We start from the raw sequence: 23,001 nt of genomic DNA on the forward strand, positions 1-23,001 counted from the left end.
GTCAGGCCAAAGAATAAACAAAAAGAAATGGTGGGCCACGTTTACAGTCTTGATGCAAATGTTTGGGTTACAATTAGGGATGGTGCTCACGGCTGGGCGTGGTAGTGGTTAAATACATGATTCAGACCCACTTGATTTTGAGGAAAGGGCCAGTACAATCAATACTGCACATCTTGGTAAAAGGAGTTTGAGGAGATGGATCTGAGAGTTTAGGTCAGCTATGCTTAGGTGTACAAAAGCAACTCCCTGGGACTCCCATCCATACACAGGCCATTGAAACCTGACGTGTCTCTCTTACCCCCAACTCCATTTCCCATCGATTCCAGAAGAAGTACGGGCATTTCTTCTGAGACAGCAAAGAACTCCTCCTATGGTTTCTGCTTTCCTAATTAGTTATGTATGAAGTTTAACAAGAAAATCCCTCCAGGGCCGCCTCCAGGCCAAGGATCTTAAACAGAAATGCTAGCTTGATGTCTGCCACTAAGTTGTCTAATCTTGGCCAGCATCAGCTAAAGGCACACATAACACGGCCGTGCTCGGAATGCAAGATGACCGCGAGGATCCAGAAGGCGCGCCATGCAAGCTCACAGGGCTGGGGGCCACCTGGGCCCGCGCGTGCAGCCAGGGGCTTCCGGCCGCGGCCCCGGCGCGTGGTCTGCGCGCGCCCGGCCGTGCGTGCGGCTGCGGGGAGGCTGCGTGTGTGCGCAGAGCGGGAGCGCCGTCCACCTTCCCGCTTCTGAGCTGGGTGCGCGCCGAGCACACGAGGTGAGTGAGAAGGGCGGCCCTGCAGTGTCTCCGAGGCGGTTGAGACCTGCGGCTGGGTGGCGGGCGTGGCCACTGGACCTGCCTTTCCTGGAACGCGCCATCCTTGTAAACGCCTAGACCCCGGCAGCGAGGCCGGAGGCACCGCCCACTGCTTTGGAGCGGAGCGTGGCCCAGGTAGAGTCGCCCCGCCTTGGCGCTGGGGCTCGGGCCTCGGTGACGAGCAGCTCCCCGCGTCCGGTGAGCGCTGGAGAAGGGGCCCAGTGGGGCAGTGGGCTACGCAGAGGGCCCAGGCCGCGGCCGCAGCCGCTGGTTGTCCACCTTACCTTGCGTCGCCTGTGCCGGTCCAGCCACCGTCAGATCCGGGTAGCGACCCGGGGCGTTTGCAGCGGTGCGGAGGAAGAGGACGGGAGCGGTGTTACGGTATTGGTGGGCCCCTAACAGGCCTGCGGCGAACGCTTTCTTGGAGCGCTGGGGAAGGGCCCCGGCGCAGGGCTGTCGGAGGGATTGGAAAGGAATGTGAAAGTCAACGGGGAATGAGGAGAAGGGGCGGGGAGAGAAGGAAATCCCACGGGGCTAAGGCTACAGGATTCCTACTGGCGGTGTTAAAGAGCATACAAGGCGTTTTAAAAGGATTCCTAGAGGTGCAACGGAGTGTCACTTTTCCAAGCAGGAAGGAATGATGCCATCCTCAAGCACGGATGAATTCAGTACCCGTTCACCTTCTTACTGCTGGATTTAGGAGGAAGATTTGCTGGTCTTTCATGATTTTGTTTCCTCTGCAGTTTGCACAGAGTGCCTGCGTTTAGGAGGTGGCTGTGTTGTCGGAAAAGCTGTCAAGGAAGAAATTGCCAAACCATGTCTTTTTTTCTGTTTTCAGAGGTAAGGAAAATTTGGGTTTGCAGTGTTTAACTGGAAACAAGTTTTTTAGCTTCTCCCAGGAGGCTTAAACAAAAGAAGGGCGCTGAATTTGTGCTCTTAGTATGTGTCGATGCTTGATAAAAGCACAAATTATCGAACATGTATCAGTCTGTAGAAGAGAACTGTTTTTTAAGAGATAAGAGACTGACATTTTTTGCCCTCATAGACTAAAATGTTCATTCAAATGAATGGCCATATTTTTTTTCTGTTCTTCTGTTCAGTAATTCACAGCAGACCTGAGTGTTTTAATTAAATTATGGAATACAGAAAACAACAAAAAACTTAAATTTCTTCTGGAATTCCACAGGTGAATTCCATCTTACTTATAACTTATAAATTATCCTAATTGGTTAATAATGTCCGTCATAATGCCCTTTACAAGGTTTAAGGATCATTTATGTAGCCACGAAGTTTGTTGTATATTCTAGTATGATTCTTTCATCAGAGGATTTGAAGAACTTCAACAGTGAAACTCTACTAAGCCATTTTGGAGAATACATATATTCTGTCTTTTTTCTTGCTTAAAAAACAGACAAGGCCTCTTTATGTTGCCCAGGCTAGACTGGAACCCCTGGGCTCAAATAATCCTCCCACCTTAGCCTGCACAGTAGCCACGACTTCAGGTGTGTGCCACCTCACCCGGCTCTAATAATATATATATTTTCTAAAATATTGAAGTATTAAAATATCATAGTTCTTCAGGAAAACCCGATAACTATAAAAAGTTAATTCAGTGGGTCATATTTAACTTCAAGTTCTGACTCAACTCCCTTTATCCCTAAGAAAATGCTCCATTGAGTACTTTTTCTCTTTCGCCTTTGGATGGATGATGTCTCTTTTTGTGCCCAGCCTCCAGCTTTGTTCCATCCACCATTGGATGATGCAGGTAGAACTCCCTTTTAGGAAATGCCTTTGTCCCTTTCACAACTACATTGTGTCCAGACCAAATAAGCTTTTAGAGGGATGGATCATTGTTGCTCACTGTGGGGTAAACTCCCACTGTGTGGTAGATAGCCACATGGATGGGGTCAAGCATGTGGGATCAAACAGGATACTCTTAATGACCTTGCACAACAGATGCATTCAAAAGTTACAGTTCATTTAACAGCAAACTGTTAGGCAAACATCTCTCTTGGGACTACGGACAATGCTTTTATACTAATAAAAAAGTTGTATATTATAAATATTGATTTGCTTTTGTTACCAGGCCTTTTGGCATATTGTGAATTAGAGGCTAGGGGAAGATGAGAGCATGAGCTAGAAATACGGCAATTTGTAGGGGCACATCAGCATGGGGAAGGAAGATGAAGCTACAGAACATCTGTAGGGTAGGGCCCCAAGTGCCTGAAGGTTGGGAGATTTGACTGGGGAGATAACGTACACTCCTTGAATCTCTGAGATATTAAGGAACTAAAAGCTAGAGTAGGTTATCAGTTTCCCACCCCATGTAATTTTGACTCTGAATACAGGTAGGTAACTAGGATCCCATTGTCTGTGGCTTCTCTTTCTGTGTCTCTTACCTAGAACTATATTTAGCTGTTTTGTTTCCAGAGTTTGTTTTCAAGAATGGAGTTACCACTTTCTATGCAAAAGCAGAATGGAGTAGCTGAGACAGACCCTAGGGCCCACAAAGAAAATATTTACTATCTGCCTTTTATGGCGAAAAAAAGTTTGCCCACTTCTGGGATAGAACATGGATTTCTGCTAAACTCTCAAGCTGTGCATTTTGAACAGTCTCATAAAAGTTAGAATAACAAAGTCTTCCTCTTAAAGCATTTCACAAGTCTGCAGCCACCTATTCCTGCAGCATGACATGAGGGCTCAAACTATATCTCATGTCTGGAATTATATTTGACTGCTATTTTGGTTACAGACTTTGTTGTTGAGAATGGAGTTATGCACTTTCTAAGATAAAAAGTTACCATCAAGTTTTATCTCTTAGCATTAAATAGTTCCTTTCTCTATACTGATACAGGCTGTAAATTTATGCCTCTATTGGGCACTAACGTTCTGAGAGTGCAAGCTCAGTTTCCTGCTGTGGATTTTGGTCACTAATTTAGAAACATTTGAGCTGGAAAGCCTCCCTCATGTTGTCTAGGTGGGCCTCACTGATGATGTTCGGTATGAAATGTGTAGTTGTGAGTCTTCCACCATGCTCTGCATTGAGTGTCTGCAGCTTGAGAACAGGGCTTGTCTGTCTGCTTCCCAACTGCTACACCAACCTCTAACACAGGTCCAGAACACCGAGTGAATGAATGAAATACCCTCAGATGACTAAGGCAAAGGTAATTGATGGCTTAACTAACAAGAATGGTAAAGATCTGTAATATTCTCAATTTAGGGTAGTAATGGGAAGAAATGTTAACTAGAGCAGTTCCCCGATGCCCTTCCTCCAGTGGATAAAGCTTTTGTAACAAAACAGACACAGAAAGCCCAGCTTTCAGGGCAGTCTTGCTGCTGTTCTGCCTGACTTGTGTGATCTTTGCTCCAGTTTTCCTAGCTCCCTGGACCAGGTTGACCTGTTGGCTCTTCCCACTGACTGCTGTATCACGTGGTGCTCTCCAACTACTCACCCCGAGTGTAAAGGTGTGTCTGCTTCTGCTGCATTCTTTGCTCCCTACCCAGGAATCTCAGGAGGCTGTGAGATTAGGTGTGAGGGTGGTCTCCCCCCGGGGCACTGTGCCCTGGCAGAAGGAACTTGGCATTTGGAGTTGAAGGGCTTGAGTTTGGATTCCATGTCTTCCTCTACCTGGGCTGCACTGTTCCCTGAAAAATGGGATTGATGTTAACACAAATTTAACAGTGTCATGAAATGTGCTTTGTAAATTGTAGTTAGAAGCGTTATAAACTTGTGTCCGGAAGTTCACTATGCCTTAAAAAAAAAAAAAAAAAAAACCAGCCCTGCTAAAAATCCTGATGTGTATTGCAAATTATTAAGAGTGATTTTTTATGTTTTTATTGGAATATGCAGTAGGGCAGAAGCAAAAAGAAAATTGCAGCTAAATTTTCCTTCTGAAGTCTGCTGCTTTTGTTTGCTCCTCATTTTTCTCAGCCCAAACCCAGAAATCCGTAAAAGATTCTGCTTGCCACAACCCAGAAATCTATCAGAGATTCTCATATACAGGGATTGTTTTACCTACAAGAAAGTAGTTTGTTTACAAACAGTATATATAATATGTCTTACTTACATGTGTCTTTAAAAACTCAGGTGTCTTCTACCTCAGCACACGGAAGCAGCAGGCTTCCATTTTAACGAGGCTTTAATGAAAGACATTCTCCCATATATCTTAGAAGATACCTGAGGGTGGTAGTGCTGCAACCAGCAGGGTTTCAAGGGCAGAATTGAGAAATGGTAATGGGTTATAGGTATTTATACTTACTGTCTACCTAAAACTGTGTGACAGCTACAGAGAGTGGTGCTCAAGGTGGGCTTTTTCTTAAACTCAGTAAATACTCAAATTCATTCTTAAAAATTGAACAATTTAAAATATGCCAAAATGAAACCTTTTCTATGAACTACATTTTAAACATCAATAACAAAGTTGTAGAACCTTGTAGTTAGACGGGACCTTCGACATTTCTTAGAATAACACTATTTTTGGTTTCTCATTTGCCTTCTGGAGTGATACTTACATATTATTCAAAATAATTTGAAAATCTCTACCATGGCCCTTCTAAGTTTTTCTTGCCTCCAGAACAGAACATCCCAGTTCCTTCAGCCACATGTCATGCAGTCCTTATGCAGATGATAAACCCTTCACCGAACGAGTTACCCTCTTCTAACTTGTCAGTGACCCTTTTGAAATGGAACTCATATGGGGCTATGGAATTATGACCCCTTTTGCCCAGATGCTTTCTTGAACCTAGGAGTGTATTGGGGGGTGTGTGTGTGTGTCTGTGTGTGTTAGAGAAGGGGGACACAATCTAGTATTCACTTGTAGAGTTTCTCTTAGCACTGCCATTCATTCACAAGTACTTGGGAGTGCTTCCTATGTGCTAGGCAGTATGCTAGGTGCTGGGGACACAGTGGTGTGCAAGAATGAACATCATCTCTGTGCTGGTAGGGCCAGATGGAGCCTGATAAGTAACCTAGCCCAATGCCCTAAAATTCTGTTGAGGAATAATTCCTCAAATTCAATGACTTGCCTCCCTGCCAGAACTAGAATCCTTGTTTCCTAACTGCCCAGTTATTCCTTTACATCACCACCTTTTATCGTATTGGACTCATACTCAGCTAAACCGTAAGGTCTGTGTAGGCTGCTGTTAAAATGGCCCCCCATCCTGCTCTTGTGCAGCTGGTTTTTCGAACTCTGACATAGGACAATAAATATGTTCCCATCAAATTTCATCTTGCTGTCTTTAGCTTTTTCTCACCTGTTAAAACCTTTTGGATTGTAATTACATATTTTAATGAATTTGTCATTTTTTCCTGTGTTTTTCTTGCCAACAAAATTGAATAAGCCCATATTCCTTTGTCTTTAATTAGAAGTATGAAATGAGAAAAGGCTAAAGATAGGCCTGTGATTTTTTTTCCCCAGTTTGACAAAGATGCTCCAGTCAACCTTAGAACATCAGCAGGAGGGCAGGTCTCTGGCACCTTTGTGTAACACTATTCCCAGAGTCCAGCACAAGGCCAAGAAATGTTTCTTGAACAAATGACTGCATGAAAAATACACTGGCTATGATGGATCAGCCGATTTTTAAGCCATCTAACCACTGTCATTACTCACATTTTCCCATTTTGTTCAGAAGGACTTTTAAGTGCCCAGCTTTCTTTACAGAGAAGCTTGATTCTTAGGTGTTATCTAGGAGTTACCTTGATCTTCTGTTGAAGAACCCTATTGAAAATGGGGCTTAGGTTAGTCAAACAGAGCATTCTCAGTGAGTCTCTTCTAGCTCCTGATGGTCATTGCGTTTGTGTCATAAGTGTTCACTAATGTTTACAGAGTCTCAGCAACATATTCAGGGTTATTTGGAATACAGATTAACATTAGTCCCTTCAGGGATTTCTCCACTGCCAAAAAGTGAACTTGTTGGGGAAGACTTGTTGAAAACTGTGTGAGGATTTGGAAGAGCTCAGTATGATTTGCATGGGAATTGGACTAGACTTCCCTTTCTTGAAAGTTTCTGGTTTAGCCACTCGAATAGCTGGCATTATAGGCATGCACCAGTATGCCTGGCTAATTGTTGTATTTTTAGTAGAGACGAGGTTTCACCATGTTGCCAGGCTGGTCTTGAACTCCTGGCCTCAAGCAGTCTGCCCGCCTTGACCTCCCAAAGTGCTGGGATTACAGACATGAGCCACCATGCCTGCGCAAAAGTTTGTGGTTTAACTTTGACAACTCTTCACCTCTGAGGAAGAACAGAGGTGCTGCACTATGAAAGTATGAAGACACCAGGCCAGTAGGATAAAACAAGGCAGGAAGGAAGCTTTTGTAGTGCAGTGGCTACAGACTCCACTTAGGGTGGTGAAGATAGCCGAGTTTTCAGTGCTTGGCTCTGCAGGCTCTGACACCCTGACTAGTGAACAGGTGTCCAAATCTCAGGCTGGTTAGCTGAAAGATAAATGTTATAATAATGGTTCCTACTTCATAAGATTGCTGTAATCATCAAACAAATGGAAATACAAAATATGCTTACTACAGTGCCAGGACCAGGCAAGGACTATTGCTAAAATTTTGGAGAGAGGGGAGTATGAAGAAGTTGGATAGAGTAGAAAGCAGGTTCTTTTTGATGTAAGCCTTTGTTTGCCCTGACAGAGTAAAGTATATTTCATTTTTACGTGTTATCAAATTAAGCAAATATACCAATTGCTATTCATTCAGTAAATAAAATTTCCTATTATATGTCCAGCTGTATGCTCCAAAGGAGAAAAATGTAAATCATATCAAATATGCACAATCCTCAAATAAAGTAGCCTGACGCCACTTGAATATCACACGCACTACAGCTGGAAAAGGTTCTTGTATTTTGCACCTCTCGTCCAGTTCCTACAGGTGCCTATGGCGAGACTTTTGACAGTGTGAGTGGTGCCCAGAAAAAAATGATGTTCACTTGTAGGAAGACTATGGGGCAGAAAGAAAGATCCCGGGAGAGGGGAGCACATGTGCAGAGGAGGAACCAAGAAGTGCGCATTTGGCCTTGTGGATCTCTACCAGTAGTTCTTGGGGGCTCGTATTTGCGGGATAGCAGAACATCAGGCGGCGGGAGATTCTAGGGGAAACAGAATCCTTGGACTCTAGGAGAAGACTTACTGATTTGGAAGGAGAAGGTGGATCCACTAAGATTTATTTGCATGTTTAATTGTATTATAGAGAACGTCATGCCATGTAAGACACATTTGGGAGTTAGGAGCAAGGTTTGTAAAGGAGATGTAGACAAATAATATTTGTAGAGGAAGCATATAGTGTGGACTCTAATAATAGCAGCAATACCATCTACTTAGCCCTTACTGTGTGCCAGCCCCATCCTAGATGTTTAGGACGTTTTATTTCATGTAGCTCTCGCAGTAAACCCCACGAGAAAGGTATTATTGCTGCCATTTTACAGATGAGGTAACTGAACCTTAAAAAGGTTGAGTAATTTGCTGAAGTGAATTTCATTGCTTCTCAAACTTCAGTATGTCCACAAGGCACTTGTTAAAAATGTTTCTGATTCACTAGGTCTGGGGTGGGGCTTGGGGCTTTGCATTCCTAATACACTCCCAGGTGATGCCCATACACTTTGGGGGAGGGGTCTAGGCATCATATTCAAATCACCTGGGAGCTTTAAAAATACTGCCACCTGGTGCTCACTTTGGCAGCACATAAACTAAAATTACTGCCACCTGAGCCCTGCCATGCTCTGAAACTCTGATTTAGTTGGTCTGGCATCCAGCTTTGCTTCCAGTGTTTTTCAAGTTCTTCAGGAGATTGTAATGTGTGCAAAGTGAGAACCACTGGGTTAAAGAAGAGGGGAAAAAAGTAGTGGTCAGATGGCACTGGCTGTGTTTATTTCTATATAATCAGGGGAGGTCCTCAAACACAAAGCAGCAGTGAGTTGTGAAAATAAATAGATGTGTAATTGATAAGTCTAATTGAATGGTAGAGTTTTATATTGCTTTATGAGTTAATGTGTTTAGTTTGAAAGGGTACTGGTGAAATTTCCCTCAAATATGTGAATTGATACGTGAGTTATATAATAAGGAATATACATGATTGATGTAATGATGATTTGAATTAAACTTAATATGCACAGGACCTTTTTTTAGGCAATTAAGATGTCCACTCCCTTTGCAGTATTTTATGTAGAAGAAAAGAATGTTGCAAAACTGACAGTAGTTTGGTAATTATCTATAATAGTTAGCATATGGATAATCCTGAATCTAGCATGCTTGGACCTAAAATTTAGCTAAAATTCGTTTTTTGGTTTTTTTGGACCTTTTAAAATGCACATGATCAGAGTTAGCATAGCCTATTACAATAAGGTTTTGTTATTAGAAGAGAGCTATTGAAAAGCATAATCTAACAAATTCAGTTTACTTTTGGATTCAATTTATTCTTGGCAATATTTACTAAGTGGATAAAAGTACGTTACCAAACCACTTACAAAGTATGCGAATATTACAGAGAGCCTACTATGTGTTAGACACTGGATATCTGGCAGTGAATAAGATAGGTCAGGTTTTCCCCCTCTTCAATCTTACATTCTTTTGAAGGGAACAGACAATAAACAAATAGAAATAGATTTTTAAAAGTCTAAATACAGTTAAATGCTGAGAAGGTGTTAGGTTTAAGTCCCAGCTGAGGTCCGAGGGGAGTGGGTGGATGGGCAAATAGCTGAATGAACACTCGGGGGGCTGTAGGCAGGTGAAATGTAGTTTTATTCAGCAGCTTTTTAATCAGCAGCTTACTTACACTAACTCTTTCTCACAGTTTCTTTATCTTGGCTGTTTGCTTCAGCTTTGTAGCTCCTCTTACGAGCCTGCTCCTGCTGCCCCCACCCTTGCAGCTGCACTCCCTGGCCTACAATGCCGGCATCAGGGTTAGCAGCCTACTTTTTCCCTCTGGGCATAAGTCCCCTTTCCCGAGGCGACCCACTCTCCCTTACAGGGGTCAGTAGCATTTCTCTCTCTGGGCATTAGTGCACCCCCAAGCCATGTCAAGCCAACTCAAGCCCTGTGCACAGCATCAGCAGGGCAGTTGTACCTTACAAACAATAGCGACTCAAAGCCAAGTATAAACTTACACAGACAGGTTATCTAACAAGTTAAGTATGCGCCTGTGCCCTAAACTTGCTAAGTCACTTTGGCTCGAATGTTCGCCTTGGCCTATTCCTTAACCAAAGCACATTCACGTACTTTACGGAAGGGAATAACGAGGGATGTGATAGAAAATAAGTGCTGGGAGAACTACTTGAGATAAGGGGTCAGGGACGGACTCTCCTAAGTGCTGAGATCTGAGGCATGAGAAGGAGCCAGCCTTTCCAAGAACCAGCTTTTTGGTTGGAGGGGCAGAGTAAGTGCAGGCTCCGCAAGGGAGCAAAATAGTTGACATATTCAGGGATAAGAATGGGAGCCAGGCTGGGTTTGGTGGCCCACATCTATAATCCTAGCACTTTAAGAGGCTGCGGTGGGAGCATTGCTTGAGTCCAGGAGTTCGAGACCAGCTTGGGTAATGTAGCAAGACCCCATCTCTATATATTTATATATATTTTTAAGAAAAAATTAAAAAAATCAAAAATAATGGAAGCCATGTGGTTGAAATAGGATTGGGAGGGAGTAGTAGTAGCAGATGAGAAAGAGGCTTATACAAACCCTTGCAGCCAGAGATTTAACAGATCTTCATAAAAAATGTGAAACATTGTTGCTGGCATTGTGACACATGCCTGTGGTCCTAGCTACTGGGGTGGATCACTTGAGGGCAGGAGTTCGAGGATGATTGTGCCTGTGAATAGCCACTGCTCTCCAGCCTGGGAAACATAGCAAGACACATCTCTAAATTTTTTTTTTGATGTTAATATTGTTATTTTTAAGCTTTTATTGTCTCTGTGCTTTTTTGGCATTCCCTAAATTTTCTGTAATGAACATGATATTACATTTGCAATTAGAATAAATATATTTTTTAATGATTACATTTGATTTCTTTTTGCAGGAAATAACCAACGTTTTTGCACTCCAGGAAAGAGTTTCAGGTTATTTTGGCTTAAATAGTTGTGCCGTTGTAGTATCTCTGTTTGTCTGTTTTCCTGGAGTCTTTGCATTTGAACACCGATACCCCCATTTATTTTCTAGTGACCTCCAGTATGTTTTTGTAGTAAAATAAAAAAGTGTGTATCTGCATGAACGAGTAGTTACTATTCTTGTTAAAAATTTGTATTTTAGGTTTTAAGGGTAGGAATTTTGAGTCTTAATTGTGAAAATGATAAGGCTGTGATGCTGCTATACTGTTTATATCAAGGTTCAATGGTTGCAAGAAATTAAAACTCAAAGCAGCTCTGGTCAGAAGAGCTCCTTAGCATAGGAAGCATAGTGAGCAGGTAGCACACTCCCTGGGATCTAGCAGCCAGGAACGTGAGATCTGGAGTCTTGTTTGAGTTTGTCTCCACCACTTACAAGCCTGTGATTTTGAGTATATTGATTCTCCCTAAGCCTTAGTTTTCTCACCTATTAAAAGGGGATAATAGGGGTTTTTAAAGCACCTTAATTCATGGGACTCTCATGAAGATTACATGATCTGGTGCCTGGAAGCAGTTTCTGTTGCCATCTCCTGGTACCATTGTTAATACTTGTTAACACTGAGTGCCCACAGTGATACACAGAATGACTGACTGGACTGCTAGGCTTTTAAAAAATGTTTGTAATGAAGTATGACATGCAAAAAGGTGAGTGCATAAGTTGTAAGGTGAATTGTCAGAGTAACCATGGCTACCACCTAGAAAGTCCCCTCATTCCATCCCAGTTATATTTCCTCCGTCTCCCCAGAGGTTGCAGTGTCCTGAATTCTAACACCATAGCTTAGTTTGCCTACTTTTCAACTTGGCGTAAATGGAATCATAGTGTCTATTCTTTATGTGCTTGGCTTTTTTCACACAACATTATGGTTGGCAGATTGTCCATGCTGTGATGTGATGTGGTAGTTTGTCCATTTTGGATAATGTGCTGTTATATGGATTTCTGCCTGCTATTGTGGGTGGATATTTGGGTTGTTACCATGTTGGGGCTATCATGACTAGTGTGCTGTAATGACCTTTCTTGTACATTTTTTGAGGGGGGGCTGCCTTTAGAAGGACTTGAGCCCCCACTTGTATATTTCTTGATGTCCTTGACATACATACACATTAATGGTGAGTGTCCTGCCTCAAGTGGGATTGTTGTATTGTGGGGTACATATATGTTCAGCTTTAATAATTCCTAAAAGTTGTCTGAAGTAAATGAACCAATCTATATTTACTCCAGACTACAACTACAATTTGTATGGTTTTAATAATTCACAGAAACTGACCTCTTAAATCAATAAATACAGAGACCTCCTAAGATGGGGTTTCCAAAGGTGTGGAATACAAGTCTTGACAGAGGCTCTGAAAATTAAACCTATTAAAATTGGCTCGTTGTTCACAGAAATTTGAGAAACATTGCATATTATATCCTTTTCTCAGAGAATGTACCTTAACATACTAAAAACTCTGAGAAGCCCTTCACTAAAAAAAAAAAAAAAAAAAAAGAATAGTTTAGGCTGGGTGTGGTTGCTCACGCCTGTAACCCCAGCACTTTGGGAGGCCAGGGCAAGTTGATCATGAGGTCAGGAGTTCAAGAACAGCCTGACCAATATGGTGAAACCCTCTCTGTACTGAAAATACAAAAATTAGCCAGGCGTGGTAGCATGTGCCTGTAGTCCCAGCTACTTGGGAGGCTGAGGCAGGAGAATAGCTTGAACCCAGGAGGCAGAGGTTGCAGTGAGCCAAGATTGTGCCACTGCACTCCAGCCTGGGTGACAGAGCAATACTCCATCTCGAAAAAATATATAATAATAATAATAGTTTGTTTGAATGATTTCTGGTTGTTTTGGCCCACGGAGCCTTTTTGCGTCTGTAACACCTGTAGATAAGACAGAGATACAACCTGTGATTGTTGAGGCATTGGGAAGGAGACGGCCATCTTTGGCTGCTGTAAAGCTACAGCATTTAATAACGGAGGTGCTGATTACCCCCTCTTTGAGGGTGGTGCTTTCATTGATGGTTGAAGCATTGGTACACTTAATACACTGGAAGCTGATAACCTTTTTATTTTTGGAAGTTTTCTGAGCTTTTCTAGTATTTGAGATGTTTTTTCAACTGCTGCAGATCAACCGCTAAATCAACAAGTAATTACTGGTGGCCTGCTGTTCACCCAGCATTGCACTAAGTTGGTGGGATAGATAAGAACTGTTTGCTTAATGGAAATTGCTTATAGTATAGTTGGCAAATTCATGTGTAGTTAATATAAGCACAAATTTATCTTAAAAAAATTTTTGTAGGTATGAGGTATCACTGTGTTCCCCCAGGTTGGTCTTGAACTCCTGGCCTCCAGCGATCCTCCCGCCTTAGCCTTCTAAAATGCTGGGATTATAGGTGTGAACCACAGTGTCAAGGTTATCTTTTAGAAAATGGAAATTATTTTTAAGTTATAATTTCTTTCTTGACAGTGATGTGTGGCATTATTTAAGAGGTCAGTAATAAAACAATAGCATACTTCCTTGTTGGGCCTTTTCATATTGTTTTCTATTCATCGCTATTGTTGATTCTTCTTTCCGTCCCTCCTTTGGGACGTGGGAGTTAGAACAGTGTCAGGGTCCTTGTAGCCCACTACTCAGCTGTCCTAAGGAGGCAGGCCAGCTGCCGTGTGCTCTCACTATCAGGAAATGAGCCAATCCGAGGTCTCTGGCCAGTTTGATTTCTGTGACACACACATGCTGTGAACACGGGCCATTTCAGTTGAGCCTTTGTGTATATGGCCGAGTATCATTTTAAAAATATGTGTATCGATTGATGGTTGTACATATTTATAAGGTACATGTGATATTTTGATACATACATACAATGTGTAATGATCAAATCAGAAATTTAGGATATCTGTAACCTCAAAAATTTAGCATTGCTTTATGTTGGGAATATTCAGAAACCATTAAGTGCTCTTGGTCCTGGACCAGGCTCTGTGCTGACTGGTTAACCCAAGTTCTTTCCATTAAACCTCACAATAATTGAATTGGTTTTGTGATGCCTGATTCATAGCTGAAAAATGAAACTTTTGAGAAGGTAACTAACATGCCTAAGGTCATACAACTAGTCATTGTTGCAGTCAAGATTTAGGGTGGATTGGTTCTGATATGCAAAGCATTTTTATTATGCTTTTTTCCTGTTTGTTTTCATAAACTTAAAATACAAAGAAAACTAAACATTAGAGAACACCTATATTTCCATCGCCCTGAATTAACAGCTGTTAATTATAGTATAGTATTTGTGACCAGTATTTTTTTTCCCCTTTAACCACATGTTCCTTTCATTCTTCCTGCTGATGGGTGTGGTATGTTTTCCTGTAGTCCCATTAAAATCATCATTCGTAGTTGCTTCTAAAGGTTAATCATTTCTTGTGTTTTAGAATTTTTATAAATGGTAATTTATACATGTATCATTATATAACTTGTTTATACTCAATGTTTTATTTTTGAGAGTTAAATTGATGTACTGTGTACCAATCCAGTTCATTTAGCTATCATATGGGATTCCATTGGAAGACATACCAACTTTTATTTATTATCTTATGGACATACATTTATGGATTTATTTGATTGCTTTCTTGTGATGTTCCTTAGCTTTTCTTTCTATCCTCTGTATTTCTTGTAAAATTTGATTAGATTCCAGTTAAAAATTACATTGTATCTCATTAGGAGATATCTAATATGTGTTTGTTCCATCATTTATGATGTTAAGATTAATCATTGGGTTAAGAGTGGTGACACCCTGATCTTCTAATGTAAAGTTTATATTTTTTCAGTTCTTGCAATTAAAAAGTAATCTTCATGGTGTTACTTTGGCGTCATACAGATAGCCAATTCTCCATCAACCTTTTATTTGTTATCAAAACCCTGATGAATAATCATCAGTAATTTCATGAAAGATTGCAATTTTCTTATTCTGTCATTCCATCTATAGTAGTCCCTGCTTATCCATGGGGGCTATGTTCAACACCCTGTCCCCCAACCATGCCTGAAACCACTGTAGTACCACACCCTACCCAAGGAATGCCAAGGTCACCTTTTCACTTAAAGGAAGCACTTTGAGCTTCTCTTTGACCTATCTGAATTGTCAGCATCCCTACTTTTCTGCCTTGGGGCCATTATTAGGTAAAATAAGGGTCACTTGCACGCGAGTACTGAGATACCATGACAGTGAATCTGATAACTGAGGGCTCCTACATGACTAACAGGTGGGTAGCATATATAGTGTGGATAGGCTGGGAAGAGGGAGGATTCATGTTCCACCTGGGACAGAGAAGGATGGTGTGAGATTTTGTCATGTTACTCAGAACAGTGTGCAATTTAAAGCTTATGAATTGTTTATTTCTGGAATTTTTCATTTAATATTTTCAGACTCTAGTTGACTGTGGATAACTGAAACTGTGGTCCAGGAAACTGCAGGGGTGATTGCTATACATTTCTAATTGGCATTTTTCTTTAAAACATTTTTAAATTATTTATTTTTGAAGCAGGATCACACTTTGTCACCCAGGCTACAGTGCAGTGGCACAATCACGGCTCACTGCAGCCTGGACCTCCCACACCCAAACCGTCCTTCTGCCTCAGCTTACCAAGTAGCCAGACCACAGGCTCATGCCACCATGCCTGGCTAATTTTATTATTTTTTGTAGAGACAGGGTCTCACTTTTGTTGCCCAGGCTGATCTTGAACTCCTAGTCTCAAGTGATCCTCCCACCTTAGCCTCCCAAAGCATTAGGATTATAGGTGTGAGCCATGATACCTAGCCTATAAGAAGTGGCATTTTTCTATAAAGAAGAGCTTTTTCTCTTCAATTAGAGCTATTTGCTTCCCCTGAACTATAGATGATTCTTTAAAGCAGGAAATAAAAAATGCTATTTCCTCCATCACCCCAGTAATTTTCAAGTAAGAGATTGGTATAGTAGCTCCTGCATTGAAACGTTTTACATTGCTCGTGTGCAGTGCAGATATGGTGTTCTCTTTAAATTTATGGATGAAACAAATTGTGTATATAAGGATTTTGAGCTTCTAAACATTGTTTTTGTTGTTTTTTTTTTTTATTTTTAGTAGAGACGGGGTTTCACTGTGTTAGCCAGGATGGTCTTGATCTCCTGATCTCATGATCCACCCGCCTCGGGCTTTTAAACAAATTTTTAGGAAATTTTATGGTTTTTAACTTTTTAAAGTGTTTTCCATATTTTTTGCAATTGATTTATAATTATGCTGTGGTTAGAGAATGTAGCCTATATTATTGTTTTTAAAATTGTTGAGAAGGCTTATGTTACCTAATATTATTAGTTTTCTTTTTAAATGTGTTATGTTGTCTTAAAAATGAATGTTTCTATTCTTTTTATTAGATGAAAGGTACTAAATGTTTCATTTGATCAAGATTAATATTATTTGAAACATTCATATCCTTTTTTATCTGCTTGATGTATCAGTTACTTAGATGTATTAAAAATCTCCCATTATAAATTTTCCCATTTATACCCATACTCTTCAGGTTTTGCTTTATGTATTTTGATGATATGTTTTTATGGTTATAGAGTTTCATGATTGTTAAATTATCTTTTTGGATGGTTTCTTCTATTAGTAATAACATCTCCTTTGCCCCTTATTAATGATGTTTGTTTGTTTGTTTATTTTGAGACAGAGTCTTGCTGCTCTTTTGTCCAGGCTGGAGTGTAGTGGCAAGATCTCAGCTCACTGCAACCTCCGCCTCTCAGGTTTAAGCAGTTCTCCTGCCTCGGCCTTCCGAGTAGCTGGGACTACAAGTGTGCACCACTGTGCCTGGCTAATTTTTGTGTTTTTAGTAGAGATGGGGTTTTGCCATGTTGGCCAGGTTGGTCCTGAACTCCTGACATCAGGTGATCCGCCTTCCTCGGCCTCCCAAAGTGCTGGAATTACAGGCATGAGCCACCATGCCCAGCCTGAGAGTCTTTTTTTAGTAGATAAGTTTACATTTCCTTAATTAACAGCACATTTAGATTTATTCCTGCCATCATCTTTTGCATTTTCTGTTTGCATGCATTTTTTTCTTTTTCTTTCCCATTTTCCTACCTTATATTGAATAGACAGATGACTGACTTCTATTTCTCAATCAATTTGGAAGATATGTATTCTATATTTGTTCTTTCAGTGATCAATGTAAAGATTAATGTACATTCTTAAATGAACTTTTTAGCAAAATGTGAAGGTTTATCCATATCTCTTTGTTCCTTAAAATATACTAAGAATGTTAGCATATTTTAATTTTCCTGTGAAACATCTTTTTGTAGCCATCATGTCATTTTTACCTAGTATTTTAATTACATTTTTTAACCACATGAAAAAATTTTTTGCCCCTCCCTCCTTTTCAGGATAATCTATTTTGACAGTAAGAATCATTTTAGAGAACACAAATAGGATGGAAATGATGCCAAGGGTAGAACCACAGCTAATAATGACAGCTTCTGTTTGTTGAATACCTAACACAGGCCAGAAGCTTTGCATATATTATCACTAATTTGCACTATATTAATATCTTCAATATAGAGACAGGAAACTGAGACTTCAAGAGATACATACCCATTCATCCTGGCTGGTAAAGGATAGAGCTGGAGAGTGGACTTTAGTAGCTGGCTTTGGAGCCACGTGTGTTGTAGGTGACCTAGTCTGTTCCGGCCAGTTCTTTAGAGTCCGTTCCTCGCTTTTGGACTAGATAGTTTCTCCTCTCTTTGCTGCTGCTTTATTTTATTCATGGGTCCATAAATGATAGACATCGTAACCATAGTCAACATTCTCACATTTAGAAACTATGGCTTATAGAATGTGTAAAAAGTAACTTTTATAATAAGGTTTGCCATTTTAAGTTCTTCCCATTGTTGAAGAGTAGTAGGGCCTTCATCATCCATATGCAATTATAAATGGCACCCCTTACAACACTTTCCTTTGTTTTTCCAAAATCTGTTAAAATCTGCTGATTTGTTAGAATGAGATATTTGTTGTAATAAATGTACAAGTCGTTAGTGGCTGAGTTGTAAATGGTGCCCTCAAGGGTTATGTAAGTGCTCAGCCAGGTGAGGAGAAAACATATAAAGGCAGTGTTAATTTCATAATTCTTGTTCTCAAACTATTCCACTTCAGGTTTTTTTCTGGAATTGGCAGTGTATGGCTAGTAAAGGGGATAGGGGAGGATAGGAGGTGGATGGACAGATCTATATTTTATCCTTTAACAAATGGAGATAGCATATCAAGCTTCAGTGTCCATTGCATTCCTGCCGTAGGCCTCACTTTGTCTTGCACTTTGACTCCTGAGAGAAAAATTGTTTTTGCCAACAAGGTCATAGAATGTAAGTGGAGAAGCAAGACACATATACATGGAACCGAACTGGAGAGAATTTGCTAAAACATTACATTCCGTTGTGTGGGTTAAAATATGGAAAGCATTACATACAGAAAAGATAATTGTGGCGAGACGTTATCAGGGCAGGTAAGAGATGACCAGATGAAGAGAACAAGGAGCCTTGAAATCCTGTTATTTTCATATGTATTACTTTAGGTCCAGAGACCCTAAAGTTGACCCAAGGTAGAACCCTTGGTAGACCAGCCTTCCCAGAAGGACATTAATGTCCATTCTCCATAGTGAATTCCAACTTTCCAAGAACTCTCCCCCATATAATTGTGGGTAAAAGGGCACCTGCCAGCAGCCTCCTCAGCCCACCTTTCCTCATGTTGTTCATCTGTCCCTTATGCTAAAATTCCTTAGCATTTGGTGTAAACAGTGTGTACTGCACTGTGGTGCCATGTTTACACGTTGTCTTGGGATTTCTTCTTTCTCCTGTCTCCTACTTCCTTTGGTCTCTTTAGTGCCTGGTCTTTGGAAGTAGAAGATGTCCAGTAAACACACATACATGAATGCCCGCAGACTGAAGTCTGTGCCCATGGTGCAAGGAAAGCTCTATGGAATCCCAGATTATAAACCACCCTCTGCCTTGAGATCAGGAACAGAGCTGAGGCCTTGCTGTCACTTTACAGTCTGAATGTTCTATGCCGCCTCTTGTCTCAGCTAGAGCTTCTGTGTAAAAGCAAGTGTTCTAGGAGTTTCCGTCCCATGATTCTGATTGGGTGTGTGATTTCTGAAGAGGTTGGAATGGGAAATGTGGAAACTTAGTACTAAGGATGGGCCTTTGATTTAAACAGTTGCTGTCCAGACTAGCATTTGAGCTTAACCAATGAGGTAAAAGAGGGGATAGGTGGTGTTTGGGGCAAGTAAAAGCTGTTTCATAGTCAGTGTTTGAAAACTCAAGAGAGATGATCCTATTTGTGTCTGGAGGACTTGCCTTTCAGGTGAAGAATCTATCTTATCCCACATCAGCAGTCACTAATAATAGAATAATGATCACTATAGGGTTTTACTTATCCAAATTTGCTAGAATCCATATCAGAACACACAGCTGAGAAAGACCCTTCGTTTATTTGGGCATGTGGCTAGTAATATCCCCTTGAACTAAATCCTTTTTTTATAGTTATAAAGAGGAGACACATTTTATTTATTTGTTTTTATGGTAGATTTATTTTTTAACCCACCATTACCCATCTCTTTCTGTCCCTATCCTAACTGCACCTAGGATAGAATTATATTTAACAGTAACCTGTTAATTTAGATAGAGTAGGATAACTCTACTCCAAAAATAATCAAAGGATGTCTAACATTGGTCTTGATGTAAGAAGCTAAAATAGAGTTTTGGTTACTGGTATTTATTTGCTTATAGTTAAATGAAGTAGATTCAAGTCAGGACTTTTTGTTTTACTCTGGAGATTTTGTTCTACCCTTTCTCCTTAAGTAGATAGTCAGATGTCTTTTGAAAATGTGTTTTGGGTGTGGAATATTAACCCAATTTTCGATAACTCTTCCAGAACTTTCAACTCACGTGCGTCTGAGCTACTGTGGATGGCCCCAGCTCTCTGGACTGTCCTTCCGAGTAGGATGTCACTGAGATCCCTCAAATGGAGCCTCCTGCTGCTGTCACTCCTGAGTTTCCTTGTGATGTGGTACCTCAGCCTTCCCCACTACAATGTGATAGAACGTGTGAACTGGATGTACTTCTATGAGTATGAGCCAATTTACAGACAAGACTTTCACTTCACACTTCGAGAGCATTCAAACTGCTCTCATCAAAATCCATTTCTGGTCATCCTGGTGACCTCCCACCCTTCAGATGTGAAAGCCAGGCAGGCCATTAGAGTTACTTGGGGTGAAAAAAAGTCTTGGTGGGGATATGAGGTTCTTACATTTTTCTTATTAGGCCAAGAGGCTGAAAAGGAAGACAAAATGTTGGCATTGTCCTTAGAGGATGAACACCTTCTTTATGGTGACATAATCCGACAGGATTTTTTAGACACATATAATAACCTGACCTTGAAAACCATTATGGCATTCAGGTGGGTAACTGAGTTTTGCCCCAATGCCAAGTACATCATGAAGACAGATACTGATGTTTTCATCAATACTGGCAATTTAGTGAAGTATCTTTTAAACGTAAACCACTCAGAGAAGTTTTTCACAGGTTATCCTCTAATTGATAATTATTCCTATAGAGGATTTTACCAAAAAACCCATATTTCATACCAGGAGTATCCTTTCAAGGTGTTCCCTCCATACTGCAGTGGGTTGGGTTATATAATGTCCAGAGATTTGGTGCCAAGGATCTATGAAATGATGGGTCACGTAAAACCCATCAAGTTTGAAGATGTTTATGTCGGGATCTGTTTGAATTTATTAAAAGTGAACATTCATATTCCAGAAGACACAAATCTTTTCTTTCTATATAGAATCCATTTGGATGTCTGTCAACTCAGACGTGTGATTGCAGCCCATGGCTTTTCTTCCAAGGAGATCATCACTTTTTGGCAGGTCATGCTAAGGAACACCACATGCCATTATTAACTTCACATTCTACAGAAAGCCTAGAAGGACAGGATACTTTGTGCAAAGTGTTAAATAAAGTAGGTACTGTGGAAAATTCATGGGGAGGTCAGTGTGCTGGCTTACACTGAACTGAAACTCATGAAGAACCCACAGACTAGAGACTGGAGGGTTACACTTGTGATTTATTAGGCCCTTCAAAGATGATATTTGGAGGAATTAAGTATAAAGGAATTAGAGGTTTTTGCTGAAGAAATTAATAGGACCAAATAATTTGGACATGTTATTCTATAGACTAGAATTTCTTAAAAGGGCGTTACTGAATTATAAGCTTACTAGGCTATAAAAACAAAACAGTGTGGAGTTTTATTTATTGAACAATCTAGTCACTTGAAGGTTTTGTGTGTATCTTATGTGGATTACCAATTTAAAAATATATGTAGATCTGTGTCAAAAAACTTCACTGAAGTTTTACTGAACAAAATTTTACCTGTTTTTGGTCATTTTAATAGGTACTTTAAGATGTTGCAGTATTTCACAGTTATTAATTATTATTTAATATTACTCCAAACTTTCTGTGTTTTTAAATGTTTTGACGATTTCAATATAATATAAACAGGATAGTGAATCATTCTTTACATTCAAACATTTTCCAGTTACTCAACTGATCAGTTTATTATTGATATATCACTCCATTAATGTAAAGTCATAGGTCATTATTGCGTATCAGTAATCTCTTGGACTTTGTTTAATATTTTACTGTGATAATATAGAGAAGAATTAAAGCAAGAAAATCTGAATTATTGTCTTGTTTTTAAAAATATAGTCCCTAGTATTTTTAGAAGTCACTTAATCTGTCTCATTTTTCCACCTGGAAATTAGGAATAATGTAGAATGCCAGGCAGTAATTTCCTTTTGGAAAGGACTCTGAAGGCAAAAAAAAAAGAAGGGAGAGAACCTCATGGGCAGAATATTATAAAAAGAGTGTCATATTCCAGCATTTGAGTTGGAAAGAGAAGATTGAAGATCGAAGTTGCATTATTAGTCTGCCCTATTTTTTTCCTTTTAACAATTAGTTTGTGAATAAATAGGAAAGAAGCTGCCGCCGTTACGAGTTTCTCATCAAGATGAAAGCCCTAATGTGTAAAGTCAAATCTGATTTAAATTTTGTGCTTTTGTAGAAAGATATTTCTTCATGTGGTGATATATCTTTTGTTGGACCTGCTAATAGTAGGTCAAAGAGGAGTACTCCTTGTCCCCTATTCCTGGGATTATGCAGTTTTCTTTTTAGAGTTTATATAGGGCAAGTGGTTATTTTTTTCTGAATTATAAGATGGAAGAAGATCATATCCTTTGTCAGGAAATATAAACTTGAAAGTATGTAGTCAGCTCTTGTAATATTCATATTTATGATTGTCCTATATGAAAGACAACTTCAGTTAAAACTGTAATGTGTGGTTCTCTATAACAAGGCGATTTCTGTTTCCCAAGGCTCAGACCTAATCCAGTTATATTAAAATCAGTTAAATGAAATATTCTATGGAATTGATCTATGCCCTTGTTAATCTCCATCCATATAGGAGTCACTTTCTTTAAGACAGATGGTGGTAGTTATTTTTGTGGCATGGTTAGATTTGACTGGTTTTGCAGAAGATTATAGTCATGTACTGCATAATGACATATACAGTAGTGATCCCATAAAATTATAATGGAGCAGAAAATCTATTGCCTCATGATGTTATAGCCATTGTAATGTCATAGCCTAGTGCATTACTCACGTGTCTGTGGTGATGCTGGTGTAAACAAACCTCTTCACTGCCAGTTGTATAAAAGTACAGCACATTCAGTTATGTACTGATAATGACAATAAATGACACCGGTTTGTGTATTTACTTTTCATCATTATTTTAGAGTGTTCTCTTCCTGCTTATTAAAAAAAAAAAAGTATTAACTCTGATACAGCCTTGGGCAGGTCCTTCAGGAGGTATTCCAGAAGAAAGCATTGTTATCATAGGAGATGACAGCTCCTTTCATGCTATTTCCCCTGAAGACCTTCCAGTGAGACAAGATGTGGTGATGGAAGACAGTGATACTGATGATCCTGACCCTGTGGGCCTAGGCTAATGTGTGTGCTTGTGTCTTAGTTTTTAACAAAGTTTAAAAAGTAAAAAAATAAAGTTT

General features: G+C 40.1%; 2 protein-coding genes across 7 annotated transcripts in view; one reads left to right on the forward strand and one right to left on the reverse strand.

The window, feature by feature from the left end:
• Positions 1-1,198, reverse strand: part of NMD3 (NMD3 ribosome export adaptor) — a 172,142-nt gene extending 170,944 nt beyond the window's left edge. Inside the window, exon 1 of the mRNA XM_008008525.3 lies at positions 1,089-1,198. The gene's annotated coding sequence lies outside the window, so the exon portion shown is untranslated. The remainder of the gene's footprint in view (positions 1-1,088) is intronic.
• Positions 645-22,708, forward strand: B3GALNT1 (beta-1,3-N-acetylgalactosaminyltransferase 1 (Globoside blood group)). 6 transcript variants are annotated; one of them, XM_008008521.3, is made up of 4 exons: positions 1,077-1,185; positions 1,548-1,644; positions 4,175-4,269; positions 19,812-22,708. In XM_008008521.3, the coding sequence occupies exon 4, from the start codon at positions 19,846-19,848 to the stop codon at positions 20,839-20,841; it is 996 nt and encodes a 331-aa protein (XP_008006712.1). In that variant the 5' UTR covers positions 1,077-1,185; positions 1,548-1,644; positions 4,175-4,269; positions 19,812-19,845; the 3' UTR covers positions 20,842-22,708. The 6 variants fall into 6 exon arrangements, with proteins under 6 accessions (XP_072879582.1, XP_037858578.1, XP_037858579.1 ...); XM_073023481.1 differs by lacking the exons at positions 1,077-1,185; positions 4,175-4,269 and adding an exon at positions 645-765; XM_038002650.2 differs by lacking the exons at positions 1,077-1,185; positions 4,175-4,269 and adding an exon at positions 811-1,002.
• Positions 22,709-23,001: the final 293 nt, after the last annotated feature.

Source organism: Chlorocebus sabaeus, chromosome 15 (assembly GCF_047675955.1).
Source record: "Chlorocebus sabaeus isolate Y175 chromosome 15, mChlSab1.0.hap1, whole genome shotgun sequence".
Lineage (NCBI taxonomy): Eukaryota > Metazoa > Chordata > Mammalia > Primates > Cercopithecidae > Chlorocebus > Chlorocebus sabaeus.